Source organism: Naumovozyma dairenensis, chromosome 6 (genome assembly GCF_000227115.2).
Source record: "Naumovozyma dairenensis CBS 421 chromosome 6, complete genome".
Taxonomy (NCBI): Eukaryota; Fungi; Ascomycota; class Saccharomycetes; order Saccharomycetales; family Saccharomycetaceae; genus Naumovozyma; species Naumovozyma dairenensis.
The window spans coordinates 101,368-116,094 of record NC_016484.1 but is presented as its reverse complement, the minus strand read 5'-3'; the positions used below and the strand labels follow the sequence as shown (position 1 = coordinate 116,094).

General features: G+C 33.6%; 7 protein-coding genes across 7 annotated transcripts; 3 read left to right on the top strand and 4 right to left on the bottom strand.

The window, feature by feature from the left end:
* Positions 1–1,327: 1,327 nt before the first annotated feature.
* Positions 1,328–2,623, top strand: NDAI0F00490 (uncharacterized protein; the record flags this gene model as incomplete). Its single annotated transcript, XM_003670563.1, has 1 exon — positions 1,328–2,623. The coding sequence occupies one exon, from the start codon at positions 1,328–1,330 to the stop codon at positions 2,621–2,623; it is 1,296 nt and encodes a 431-aa protein (XP_003670611.1).
* A 642-nt stretch (positions 2,624–3,265) lies between these two features.
* On the bottom strand, positions 3,266–5,245 carry GYP1 (GTPase-activating protein GYP1; the record flags this gene model as incomplete). The annotated part of the gene is made up of 1 exon (XM_003670562.1): positions 3,266–5,245. The coding sequence occupies one exon, from the start codon at positions 5,243–5,245 to the stop codon at positions 3,266–3,268; it is 1,980 nt and encodes a 659-aa protein (XP_003670610.1).
* A 600-nt stretch (positions 5,246–5,845) lies between these two features.
* Positions 5,846–6,907, bottom strand: RPF2 (rRNA-binding ribosome biosynthesis protein RPF2; the record flags this gene model as incomplete). Its single annotated transcript, XM_003670561.1, has 1 exon — positions 5,846–6,907. The coding sequence occupies one exon, from the start codon at positions 6,905–6,907 to the stop codon at positions 5,846–5,848; it is 1,062 nt and encodes a 353-aa protein (XP_003670609.1).
* Positions 6,908–7,480: 573 nt separating this feature from the next.
* Positions 7,481–9,454, top strand: SGO1 (Sgo1p; the record flags this gene model as incomplete). Its single annotated transcript, XM_003670560.1, has 1 exon — positions 7,481–9,454. One exon carries the CDS (start codon positions 7,481–7,483, stop codon positions 9,452–9,454), a length of 1,974 nt encoding a protein of 657 aa, XP_003670608.1.
* Positions 9,455–9,585: 131 nt separating this feature from the next.
* CDC21 (thymidylate synthase) lies at positions 9,586–10,503 on the bottom strand (the record flags this gene model as incomplete). The annotated part of the gene is made up of 1 exon (XM_003670559.1): positions 9,586–10,503. One exon carries the CDS (start codon positions 10,501–10,503, stop codon positions 9,586–9,588), a length of 918 nt encoding a protein of 305 aa, XP_003670607.1.
* Positions 10,504–11,143: 640 nt separating this feature from the next.
* SKI7 (Ski7p) lies at positions 11,144–13,486 on the bottom strand (the record flags this gene model as incomplete). The annotated part of the gene is made up of 1 exon (XM_003670558.1): positions 11,144–13,486. One exon carries the CDS (start codon positions 13,484–13,486, stop codon positions 11,144–11,146), a length of 2,343 nt encoding a protein of 780 aa, XP_003670606.1.
* Positions 13,487–13,858: 372 nt separating this feature from the next.
* RTS2 (Rts2p) lies at positions 13,859–14,638 on the top strand (the record flags this gene model as incomplete). Its single annotated transcript, XM_003670557.1, has 1 exon — positions 13,859–14,638. One exon carries the CDS (start codon positions 13,859–13,861, stop codon positions 14,636–14,638), a length of 780 nt encoding a protein of 259 aa, XP_003670605.1.
* Between the last annotated feature and the right edge of the window lie 89 nt (positions 14,639–14,727).

The following is a 14,727-nucleotide window of genomic DNA, read 5'->3' as shown; positions in this document are numbered from 1 at the left end:
ATATCATTTTCACTAATATGAATATATTTATTAAACCCATGGGGTAATTTAATCATGGATGACTGAAGATTATCTCCTAGTTTTATATATTCCTTCTCATTTTATTTCAAATTACATACTGAAACATTTACGATCGCAAGTAAAATAAAGTTTTAATATTTAAAGACCATATCTTCTCCTCAATATCCTTACGTACATTTCTGCTCTCTTTTACCGTTACGACGCCTAACAAAGAAAGATCATTCAGTAATCTAAACCAGCCTCAAGGTGACAGAGAGTAGAGGCTTTCTAGACAACCGTTATAATCCAGTTTTTTTGTTTCTTCTGTCGTGAAATCCCTTTTCTTAAATTCTTCCTTGAGGGAAGTGTCTTAAACATATTTTGAATATTTATCTCAAAATTTTGGTATATCTCGAACTGGGAACCAGTTTGGCCTCTCCGTTGTCGCTCTTGAATTTCCTAATTCTATCCTTCCCTTCCAGACATAGGAGGGGTTGGATTAAAAAATTTCGGTGGTAAAAGCCGGGCTAGAAGGCCTCAAATTGAGGATCCAACAGGGGGAAAACCAGAAATTTGGGGGGTAAAATTTGGGGTACAGATAAACAACCAAAATATTTTTATGATGACTAGTAATTAAGGTAAAAGAGACCATATTAAGATATATTCAACATTCTATAAATGGGGGTTGGGAGTAGGGGATAGATATTTTTATCTGGGTGTTGGGAACGGTGGGGGTAGGCCTATTTTTTGGTTCCCATCTCTTCCCCTCATATTGCACACTTCACGCACGAACAGTCTTAGGCTACGGAGTGCGTCAGCTAGTAGGCACAAATGTATGTAATGTCTGGGTGTGTATTGAACTCAGGGAAATTAGGCTTTGCATGCAACCTTAAAATAGATGCAATAATACAGGGTATGTATGGTACATATAGAGAAGATGCGTAGGGGGATAAAGTTTCATAAGGTTTTTTTGTACGTATTATGCTCCACTACTGGACACATTCCAAATCCTCGATCTTGCAGGAGATTTGCTTGTTATCAAATAGATTCACTAACCAACCATTGCCAAAACTTAATTAGGAAGGGATGTTCGTTCCGCATTGCATTGCTGGTTAGGTAGTCAATGAGATAGGACATGTAGGTCACTGCAGGGTTAAATTACAAATAAACTTTCCAAGATGCATTGGGAACTCAATAGATTGGCCATTCTGAAAACGTTTTGCTGCGATTTCTCTGGGGTATCCATCTCAGTATATATTCCCTCTTGAGTATATAATGTTAATAATTTTAGCTACTATGAGATCAATCAATCAAGAATGAAACAACAATGAATATATACTCTGTCTTCTCATATATCATCTTACTAACGTTGTGTCAGGCTATCGAAATTTCACACGATGTTTTACAAACAGGGTCAATCACATACAATGAACCGGTTACAATCGATGCGGATAAATCATTGAAAATTACATCAGGAACCAATGTCAACTTCATGGATTCTTTGGATGTTGATGGTAACCTGTGTGTTTCATCAAATTATATTAATGTCACTGGGGCTATCACGAACTCGCACAACATATACCTATACAACCCTGGGACGTATAGTAAAACTAGTGGAACCAACATATCTGCGAAGTCAATCCTAAACGAAAAGGAGGGACTTTTGACCGTACAAAATAGTGTGTATCAAGCCAATGAACTGTTTGGGGCCTCAGACAGTTTTATCAATGAAGGTATTATAAATATCGAAACATTTTTCCCCAATATGAGTATTTATGGGCCAGGATCCGGTATTGAAAATACCGGAACGATCGCTTTAAGTGGTGGTAACATTACGCTTTCAAGTTCAGTTACTGGTGGAGGCTGTATTGCATTTCTTGGAGGCATTACTACATTTTATCTTGACTCGACGAAGGAAATAGACCAAACGTTTTGGTTACAAGAAGGGAGGGAGTTCTATGTTATTCGTGGTTCATATACAAAACCTTTAGTATTTCGAGGATTTAATAAAGGTTCATCGATCCGCTATCAAGGATCGACTAAAACAAAAATACAGAATTGGAATTATAATCCTGCAAATGGTTCCATGGTCATCAATATAAGCTCCTCTGGTGCTTCATCAGATATAATCAATATAGATTTCGGCCCAGGTTATAACGCATCACTGTTTACTGTCGGTATAAACTCGGTAAGTATTACTGGGAGTGACGGTATGATGCAACGTTATGTGACAGTTAAATATAATGGGGAAACGCCAGAAACTACACTACCTTCTGAATGTAGGTTACCAAGTAGCATGGATTATGGTCAATGCTCGGTTCTTCACCTTTCTAGTTCCTCATCTCTCCCACCACCATCATCGTCATTATCATCATCATCTTCTTCATCAATCAAAGCCACACAAGTTTCATCTAGTCAAGAGTCCACCCAAGCATCTTTAAATGAACATGAAACAAGCTCGAGATGTAGTATTACAAATACAAAGACTGAATTTGAAACTACAATTTACACAACCCATCGGGAATACGTTACTGGGACCAATTCAGTACCAATCACACTTTATTCTAAAGTAGTAACATATTTTGTTGCTGCAAATCACACGCAGACATTGTCGAGCAGCTAGCGAGAAGCACATGACCTTAAATATAAATATAATCTACGAGACAACGCAATATATATAATTAAAAAATCTTCTTAAAAATATGTTCCGAAACAATTACATTATTGTTTCACATATCCTATATATTCAAATTGTTCGTCTTAGTATGGATCTTTCGATGTAGTCGAAAGGTTTAGACGTAAATAATTCGTAATGAAGCTTGTAATGCTAAACCATCAACTCATTACACGTTGATTCTTTTGATTCATTGAGTTCCATTTTTGTATATTTCATATTAGCATCTCTTACCTATCGCTACACTTTTATTAAGAGACTGCGACCGGTGAATTTAAACCTACATTTTTATACAAGGAAATAAGATGAATCATTTGGAACTGTAGTGCTAGCTCGGTTCTTCAAAACTATACGTCATCCTTCGAGGGTAGCTGTTTATCTTCTCAAACAAGACATACCCGTTCTTTCTCGGCGTAATCTTTTAATGAAGTATTCCTCTTTTTTTACTGCCAGATAAACGATGAGCAAAAGTAGTAAAACTTTATTTTAGTTGCAATGATGAGTGTATCAGTATGTAAGATAAAATAAAATAAGAATGAATGTATAAAACAAAGAGAGTGAACAATCATACAAAAAACAAACAATAACATATCACAGCCAATGCGATGTAGCATCTTTATATAATGATTGCCAAATATATGCTTCTCCTAAGAGCATTTCAATATCAGTTTCAGTCCAATCTTTAGTTGGTGGATTTTGTAAGAATGTAATTATCTCTTGGAAATCCATGTCTATTAATTGTTCTGACCATTTGATTAAAAAAGCCGCACATACAAATACATGGAATTCATTAAATGATGATTGTCTAATTCTTGAAGATTCATCACCCGTACTACTAGAATTTGAAGAGATAGTCATGTTTGAAGGGGAACGATAAGTTTCCTCATTTGGCGTTCTAAATGTAGCTGTACTTTGCTCCTTCGGTGTCAAGGGTCGCAATGTTCCTGCCGTAGTTGTACTCTCTGTCGTTCTCGTTGATGAATTGTTAGCAATTGTAATTGAAGTAGTGGTGATTTCCTGTGAGGTCTCGGATAAATATGTATCCCACATTCTAATTACTGTTGGCATTTGAAATTCTCTCATCAGTAGACAATTCATCCATCTAAATGCAAATTGAATAAATTCTACATGTTCCTTTTGAAAATGTGTATATAAATTAATATCAATTCTTTTCACTAATTGAGACAAATTTTTAACTTGTTTCAATATCCCTGGTTGCCCATGAATATAATTATCGGTAATTTGTTCTAGTAGCTTTGTTAGGCACCAAAACGTATCTGCTTCTAAATCATATGTTTGATCAGGAAGTAAGTACGTTTCTGGATCTAAAATGGTAACATCATCAATTTGAGACTCAGGTAAATATTGAGTTAAAAAAGTTTGATAAAATGGTGTTACTAAATCATTAATACCTTGCACATATCCACTTGTTGGATGTCTAATAGCCCATAAATATAAGATTCTTTGCAAACTACTTTGTACGGATTTGAATTGGTACAGTGGGATTTGAGGGTTTGTTCTTGGTATATCTATTTCTATTTGATGCCATGTGGGGATATCTCTCGAATGATGATTTGAGAAAGTATGATCCAATCCATCTTTATATTCTTTCCTTTTCCGTGCAAGGAAATTCTGTTGTCTCTTAGTGTTTGCAGGTAAATAACCAATTAATAATTTCCATACTATAGGTCTATGCGTCCTTGGAATCCCATTCCAGCTAATTTGACGAAGTTCTTGTAAATTTATAATATGTTTATTCTGTAAAATGGAATCAAATTTGGCGATCCTTTGTATAGCAGAATTTAACTCCTGTATATTTCGTTCTGTGTTTAATTCGTCTTCTGATTTGAGATCAAAACTTTGTGATCTTCTTAAATGTGGCAATTGCGGATAATGAAATGATGCAGATGTCATTATCGAGTTCGATGTGGTGGCTACTGATGATGCAGTAGATTTTCTTGATAATGAATTTGGAGAATCTGTTCCGCCATTAAGTATTGTGGGTATGGGCATGTTATAATCATCAATGACAGCACTCCAATCTTCATCTAAGTCTTTGAAATACCTATCACTTCTTTTAGAATTGGAAGCATCATGCAATGACTTTGGCATTCCATTAATCGTCGCATTACTATTAGAACGAGATAATGGGGTAACTGCAGGAGAGTGATTATGATTACCATTACGCAAAAATGGTGATCTTGAACTTTCAGTGTTTGTTACGGCTGATGGACTCATATATCTTAAAGGCGAGTAATTAGACGAAGGTGTTCGAATCATATTCGCATGCGGTTTTGGCATTGCTTCAAAATTGCCATCACTTGTTCTATGCTTCCGATCTCTGGTAAATACACTATCTTGTTTCTTCTTTATATTTGGAGAATGTGATAATTGTTTAGGAGAGGTAAAATCTTTCTTAGAAGATGGAGAGGAGTTTAACGAAGAAGGTAATGATGAAATCCTCCATGATTTCATTAGTGATGTTACTAAACTGACATTATCAGATCTATGCTCGTGTCCAGCATGTGCACTTTTCTCCGACATCTCCTTTGAACCTGATCTAACTCCCATTCTTCTCCACAATTGCTTTTTTTGCGGGAATAGTGATATATTATTGTCTATAAATTGTCCTGATGAACGCTTCTTTTTAATGAAAACACACACTGAGCAAACAGAAAACAAATAATAACCTTTCGATACGATTAAAGCCAATACGTAATCAACAACTGTAGTCTAATTCCTAAGACACTATTACCTTTTAACCCTCTCAGTGCTTTTGGTTTGTGAATACTCTTCTACCTAATCGACTCGTTTCAGTTTCACAGCCTGTTTTCGGTATTATACTTCAAATTCCAACACACGTGACGGGAACGACAGATGCACAGATGCTCACGTCTGTGTCACTAAATCATTCACCTTATCATCCTCAAACTACTACAACTTTACGATGAAGATGAAAGGGAAGGCTCTGATTGTACTTACCTTTTTCTTTGTTTGTTGACGCTTTAACATGAGTTATCGCATATATACATGTGATTAATAGGGAATATGGTTGGTGTTATTGTACATGTAATTTAAAAGAATGTCTATATGACATATAGCTATGATATTTATGTATATTCGCACGGTTTTGAAGACCTTAGATATGTCTATTTGACCTTCATCTCAATCTTATTTCTTTTGTTTCTTGGATACAGGACCTTCGTTTTCTTCTATATCATCCGCTGTGACGAAGTCTTCACCATAACTGTCTCCTGCAGCATCATTCTCTTCTCCATCTTGTTCATTCAAATATGCTTCATCATCATTCAAATATTCTTCTTCATTCGAACCTAGTTGATCGAATTTAGATTTCAAACCTTTCATTTTCCTGGTTTGCAATTTATTTAAATCTTGTTTACCCATATGAACTCTACCAATCTTATCACCCATTAAATCAGTTTCTACATTTTTCACGGTCTTTAATTCTAATTGTTTTGGTCTCTTCATAGCTTCTCTTTCCATATCAGCAGATGGTGTATGAATTCTACCAATTTTGAAATCTAAACGGGGACCTGTTTCCTCCAATTCAACTCTTGGTAATTTCCTCCCACCTTGTTCACTTCTATACGTTTTCAATTTATAAACTCTAAATAAGACATTTGGTAACGTTTCACCTTCCTGGAAATCACCTGCAATGGATATGGAAATAACATGTTGTAAACCTGCAACATCTTGTAAGTCGGTGGATTCACCTTTAAAGAAATCCATAAACAAGGACTTTACTTGTTTGTAAACAGGATGTACATCAAATGCTGCACCTTGGAATGAAAACATTGGTTTTAAACCTACATTGAAAGTCATTTTCCTAAAATCTTGTAATAATTTATAATTTTCTAATACTAATAGTTCAACCATATCATAAATTTTGTATCCAAACGTACGAATAAAAGTCAAGTTATTTCTTCTCTTTTTGGAATTCGTAGAAAGAACTAATAATGAACAATCATTCTTTTCACTGAAAAATTCTAATTGAGTAGTATCTTCAAATGGATGGACATCATTCTTCCTTTCAAATCTCTTAATATCTGGTTTCTTTAATGCACTAAGATCAATAGTAATGTCATGTAAGAGTTTGTTAGAGGTTTGACCTGGGATAAATAGTGCCTTTTTCACATTTTCAACTAATTTGGCTTCCTTTTTATCAAGGGCCCTCTTGGACCTAGCGTTTTTAGGTTTTACAGTTCTGATCATCGTTTGTCGTTTCTCGTTTTCGTTATATAGGAATATACAAATGAAAAATCTGTATAATGAATCGGAATTTTATAAAGGATAAATAATATTATCAATCAATCAAGTCACAATGCTACTAACAAGCATATATTTTTTTCAGAAGGGCATCGCAAATTTTCCATAACAATTCAAAAATATTTTTCATTTTTTTAAGATTCCAAATTTTTTTTTTTCCAATATCCGGTTCGTTACCCGGAGAGGGACTTTGAAATGATTACCCGGGTCTCCAAGGCCTAAAAACTTTAATAGGGCAAAATGGATTAACCCTGGAGTAATTATATTGAAATATTATACTCGAACCCTAATAACATTTCGCGGTTTTTGTAAACAACAACAAAAGACTGAAATTTACAAAAAAATAATATTGGAAAACATATCTGGACATATTATATAAAAGAATATTATGCCTCATTTTCAAAAAGAAACCCAATCAGGTAGTGAAAATCTAATGAATATTTATTGACTCCTGGTAGATACTCTAAGGAAATTATTGCATTCACCCTTCAACAAACTAACTGCTGTTTCCGATCGATAATGGCAAAAAGTCTTAGAAAATGCAAAAAAACTAACTACTTGAATCAAAATACATCTACATCTACCAGTTCTAAGACCAACATTCCACAAATTCAACAGTTCCAAAACTTAACGGATCAAGAATACTCTAAACTTGCTACATTAAGAAGTTCATATTCACAACAAAATAATCAACTAGCCAAGGAAAATTCAACATTGAAATTAAAAATTAATGAAATGGAGAAAAAATTAAGTCAATTAATACAAGAAAACGTTATACTTCGGTCCAATTCATCCCAATTAGAATCACAATACAAACAGCAATTGAATGATCAATTACAAATATTAGAAGATGGCGTCATCCAAAGATTTGAAGAAATCTTGTATATCTTTGATAACATTCGAAAAAAAGAAAATTTACTTCCAAGTTCTCGAATAAGTCGCTACACTAATGATAACACTGCTACCACAAATACAGATGATGCCTTGTCAACTTTTAGATCTTCGTTAAGTGAAAGGAAAAGAGATAGAAACTCATCAATAACCTTTGGATTACCAGATACAAATTATAATAACGATGATCTATCACGAATAAATAATGATAGTCAACGACAAGAACGACAACAGCAACAGCAAGAGCAACATGAAAACGATAAAGACGTTACGACGAAAAGGAGGAGGAAAAGTTCAAGAAGACAATCTATGTTCGTTCCGAGTGATTTTTCCTTCCCTTCTGATGAAATCAACGACACCGATGACATTAATACTAATACCACGATTACTGCCACAGTTAATGATGAAAATGAAGATATTCCAACGAGCACAAAAAACTTACAAGATGAGAACTTTGAAAATGAAGAAGAACAAATTAAGACCTTGTCGGATCCTGTATCAGTTACAACAGATATTTCTACACATTACACAAACTCAAATGAAAATACTATTAATACACATGAAGACACTTCAAATATTGGAAATTACTCTAGCTCAATCATGGATTATTCCATTCCAGAGGAAAGTTTTCAAAGAAGTCGTACTGTCGGTACAGTACATAAGACAGAAGTATTTAGAGATACATCAAATGATTCTATCAATGATAATGTAAATGATATTGCTACCGATGGCATAAATGTTAATAACAGTGGTATTTTACAGATAGATTCCCAGCATAAGATCAAACATTCTATGAAACCACCGAAAATCAAAAATAAGAACAAAATTATTGATGAAGTTATGCCAACAAGTACTCATGATTCCAGCCATGATTTAGATTTTATTAGACCAAGAAGAACTCGTGGAAAAACCATCGATTATAAATTACCTTCCTTAAGAGCTAAAATGAGAAGACCCACTGAAAAATTAGTCGATGCAACAACGGTAACTAATTTCCATGATTTACAAGTAACAAGAAAATTGAAAAGAGACACCTCGCCATGTAATAACAATACCAATAGCAAAAACAGCTCTGGAATCGATATTAAGAACTCTACACGTTTTGAAATACACACAAACAATGATAAACAAGAGAAGCATCCTTCGATATTGTCTGAGTCACCACAAATTCTTTCACCTATTGATGATGAAAATGTATCTGTACAGCAAAGTTTGAACAAAGTAAATATTTCGCCAAAGAAAGATAAAATAGCCCTTTCTGATATAACAGCAAAGGTCAATATCAAGTCCTCACCAGGAACAACAACCTCTTCATTGTCTTCGTCCTCTAATTTGAAAAGAAAATTATATAAGAAGGCAATTGATAATGACATAGATTTATATGACCCAAAATGTAATACTACTACCACCAAGAATAAGGATAAGACGGGATCATCTAAGCGGTTACATAAAAAGAATAGCATTAATTGTTCCCAAGATGGTAATAAATCAGTGAGTTTCCGTTTGAACGAAGAAGATTTATCTGTTTTTGATTTAATCGGTTCAGACGGAACTAAAAAGCATACCTCAAGGACATATAGGACAAAGCAAACTAGAAAATGAATAAAAAAACACAGTCCTGGATATAGAAATCGGTAATTGAGGTCATCTGATCCCATCCCATTATTATATTATATAATATATATTTTTGCATTACAAAATAAAAACCACATAACAATAACTTCAAGCTTGATTTATACACTCATTTTCATTTGAATTCTTGCTTGTGGATGATAATCAACAATTTCGAAATCTTCAAAGTTAAAATCATCAATATCTTTCACCTTCCTATTTATTTTCAACTTAGGGAATTCAGTTGGAGTTCTTTTAGTTTGTTCATTTAATGCATCAACATGATCTTTATAAACATGAGCATCACCCATAGTATGAATAAATTCACCAGGTTCCATATCACAAATATGAGCAATCATAATAGTCAACAACGCATACGAAGCAATATTGAAAGGTACACCTAACCCCATATCACAAGATCTTTGATATAATAAACATGATAATTTTGGTTTACCTCCATCCGTTGGGAAATTAACATAAAATTGTGAAAAGACATGACATGGTGGTAAAGCCATCAATGGGAAATCAGGAGGATTCCAAGAACTCATAATAATTCTACGATCATAAGGATTTTTTTTCAATTTATAAATTACATCCTTCAATTGATCCACACCTTGTCCTGAATAATCATCATCACATGTCTTATATTTGGCACCAAAATGTCTCCATTGAAACCCATAAACAGGACCTAAATCACCCTCTCTTCTATCTGTAAGACCTAATTTGTCTAAATATTCACGAGATCCATTACCTTCCCATATCTTAACACCATGCGCTGATAATTTCTTACCATCTGTACAACCAGAAATAAACCATAATAACTCCAAGATTATACCCTTTGTGAAAACTTTCTTCGTCGTTAACAGAGGGAATGTACCATTGGATAGGTTAAAACGTAGTTGTGGTGGTGCAAAAAGACTATATGTACCTGTACCAGTTCTATCTGGACGGAATTCACCTTCCTTTATGATTCTTTCACATAAATCAAGATATTGTTGCTCTTCTAAATTTTTCGATTCTTGTGTTGATTCTGTAGTCATCGCTTTCTTGTTTTTTTTTGAATTTCTTGTTACTAACAACTAATTACGAATAGCTCCCTATGTTATCAATAGTCGTGGAGGTATTGGGATATTCTTTGAAGGATCAGTCAATATTGATTTGAATCTTATATATATATATATATAAAGAAGTCTGGCTGGATAGTTTTCATTTCTTCTGGATGTTTATTATTCTCAATTTACGCGTCCTGTCAACAAAAAACTGGAAGTTGACGCGTCGTGTTCTCTTTTGTTTCTTATCTGTTTCCAAATCCATTAAACATTTGAATGGCAGAGAACAGACATTAGTAACGTTTTCACGGGTCCGATTTCAGTTGGTTCCCTTTTTGTTTCTCATTTATTTCGATGAACCATGATGGTAAGAGTCTTTGAACTACACACAACGTCGGCAGTGTCCATCAAATTTAGTTGGTTCAACTCCTCGAATAGAAAAAACCGGTTGGTCTATTGCTCGATCTCAGAACACAGAAATTACGAATATACATCGATAAGCACCCACTGTACCAGAGTTCTAACATCCAGTAATTCTCTCCTCATATTTTTTTTATCTTCCTCTTCTATAGACGTCAATACATAAAATATAACGAATAAATACATGTGATGTAAGATCGGTTCAATCCGGTTAACGCAATATAAATGAACCCAAACCATATATTCTCTCATTCTGTTCTAAAATAAATTCGTTGAAACATGTGAAATCACTACCATTATCTTTCACACTGATCATTGGAATTGGTGACTCTGATTCTAATTCTACATCAAAACCTATTGTCGTATTTTGGTAGGTGTTCGAAGATAAGGATAGTATTTTAGATACTCTAACTTTGTAAGTTGAGTTTTCTCCACCATTTCCTCTAATTAGTACAAATGACGAACCAATTGCTAGTCGTTCCTTTTCAATATTAGGGAAAATTGTCAATCTTACTTGAAATGTTGAACTTATTTGACAAAGATTTTCAAGACTAAATTCAATTGATGTGGCAAAATCACCTACGTTGACATCGTTTTGGAAATCAAATAATTTGGAGACTCTCAATATCACATAATCATCAGCAACTGCAATTTTTGATTTTCTACCTGACTTTCCTTGTGACTGCCTCGTTAAGGTATCAAGACATGTTATTGATTCAATCGTAACGCTTATTTTAGATGGGAAAATGGTCATTGATTCACCAATTTGAATAGATCCGGAATGAACATGACCTGTAACGAAACATTCATCTTGTTTTAATTTTTCAGATCTCGAATTTATCTTGGAAGCGTTTTCAATATGAAAAATGAATGGCGAGTTTAATATCTTCTTTGTTTCGATTTCAATTGTACGACTTGTTTCAGGAAGTGTCCATTGTTTTAATTTCCCAAACAAAGTGGGTTCATTGGACCACCATTCCTTTGATCGTCGGCCTGCATTACGATCAACTATCCCTTGGCCATATAATCCACTCGTTGGGATCCATACAATCTCATTATCAGGATCATCACATAGGTTTAAATCTTTGAAAAATAACGATAATTCTGTCTTAATTTCAATGAACCGATCATGATACCAATCAATTGAATCCATCTTATTCAACAGTATTACGATTTTGTTGAGTTTTCGAGCGGAAAACTTTAATAAGTAAATCAATTGAATTAATTCGCCATCTATATTGAAATTCGATTCAAATTGATCGGTATTACAATCTATCGTTAAGATAGCAACCGAACATTGATTAATTGTTGCTATTAAGCTCTGGAAGTTATTGTTCTTCCGTGATTGACGGAATATAGGGATATCAAAGATGTTAAATGTATCATTTTCATGTTTAATTTGTCTATAATGTTTGTCCTTTGATAATTTTGTTTCACCAATCTTAGCTAAGTATAATGAGTTTGGATTCTTTTCCTGCTGCCTTTCTAATTGAAATTTCGTAGATCTTATTTCCTCAATTGATAATAATTTCAAATCTTTCAATAAACGTCCAAGTATTGTCGATTTTCCTGATTTAGAATGCCCCAATAAGATCACATTCAAGAATGGATTCTTTATGTTCAAATTTTCGGAAATGTATGTTTGAATATTAAGCGGTGATGTAGGTAATGTTGGTTTATAAAAGCTCTTAGAAAATTCGGATGGTGGTTCGTCTTCTTCTTTTGCGTTAATTTTTAAATTCGAAACGTTTTTCTCCATTTCTCCAAATGCTTTGAGTTGGGCATTGATTATAATATCATCTGGACTTGGATTTTGGAAATTTAGTATTGGTTGGGTATGATTTTCCATTACTTTAGTTGGATAATAAACTGTAAATAATTTCTGGTATTCCTTTTCAAGGTGGATGCCATTATTACCTTTTTGCTTCGCATCACTTAATAAAAGCTTAGTAATGTGTTGATATTGCTCAGAAGGACTTAGGTTCAATTCTGTTTGATTGTTTGCAGTGCTAATGAGAAGGTTCTTTTGAATCTTATTTATAGTATTCCATAAATCTTGCTGTTTAAGGCTTTTATTCTCTTTCATTACTTTATCTTTATTAGTTTTAGCTATTTTATTCTCATTAGAGATTGGTTTCTTAATGATACCTTCATTGCTGGAAGAAGATGCATGTTGATTATGTTGTGCATTTTTCCTTAATACTGAAAGCTTCAAGCTTAATGAAGAAGTAGAGGAAGATGCGGATGATGGTGATGAAGTTGTTGGTAATGATGATGGTACATAAGGATCTGGTGAGGCCTCGCGAGTGTTCTGCCTAGCCTTCATTCTTTGTAGCAAAGTTGGAGCAGATGAATGAGATGGCTGCAGGGTGGAGTTGGATGATTGCTCATTCGACGAGGCTTTATAATTCTTTCGTAACTGGCTAAGACGTGATATCAATTTATTATTAGTGTCCTCACCATCAGCATTATTGGCACTTATGCTTGAGTTGTTATTAGAGCTAGCCAGATTTTTTGCAGCCCTTTTCTTGGCCAACTGTTCTAATAGAGACATGTCTGTTATCTTTATTATCTGAGGGTTTTATCAGTAACAAATATTACAGTGATGGTAGGTTTCAAATAATATAAAATAATAAATGATTTTAAGCTACCTAATTTAAGTACAATCAATGTAATATTAGCTGATGTTGTAGTTTTGGCGAAGTGGATACGTATATACGTATATATGTCTTCATTAATACTTGAAAGTTTCACTTTTCATGTCAATGAAATTTCCATAACATAAAATAGTGAAAAATTGATGATTAGAAAAAGAGGAGAGAACAAAAGGAAGAAGAATTTGCGATGACTCAATAAGAGGATACAATAAGCTTAATCTGAATAGCTTTCCCCAACACCCCTGTTTTACCGCCGCTGTGATTTTAAGATGGGGCAAGCTGAATTTGGTACAGCTAAGTACCTTAGCAAACAAATGAAAGCTAAAGGGCTACAAAAATTGAAATTCTATTGTCAGATATGTTCTAAACAATGTCGTGATGAGAATGGATTCAAGTCACATATTAAATCACCTTCACATTTACTGAAAATAGCTAATGTCACTAATGAAGATATTGAGAATTACTCGGTACAATTTGAGAAGGATTTTTTGAAATTATTGAAGTTAAATCATGGTGAGAAGCCGATTCAAGCGAATAAATTTTATAATGAATTTATTCAAGATAAGAATCATATTCATATGAATTCTACTAATTTTACATCGTTGAATAAATTCATTAAATATTTAAGTAAAAACGGGAAAATTAAAATTCATGGGTTGCAAGATTATATTAAAGAGAAAGGTAATGATAGTGATAATAATTTGGATATGGGTCAATTAATGATAAGTTTTATCGATACATCGTCCGAAAATGTCTTAAGAAAACAGAAAATCAGTGAAATGGCTCTATTAGAGAAAACTCATCATGAAATTAATAATATTATGTTACAAAATCAAATTAAAAAAAACGGTATTTCAATAGTAACCGACACAAGTATTGATTATGATAACGTTACTATAACAGACGTAAATCAAGAAGTTCATCTGAATGAGATTGATCCCATTTCTTTAACTATACCGTCTTCAAATAAAAATAAGAGTAAAATATCCAAAAAGACGAAGAAAAAGAAAAATCAAACAATGAAGTTAAAAAGTGTGTTTGGTCCATAAAACGACAGGATCATTCATTATTCAATCATTCAAATAGAAGAGTTTACTGAGGCCGAATATCCATTTTGTTGAATTTACATTACTAGACG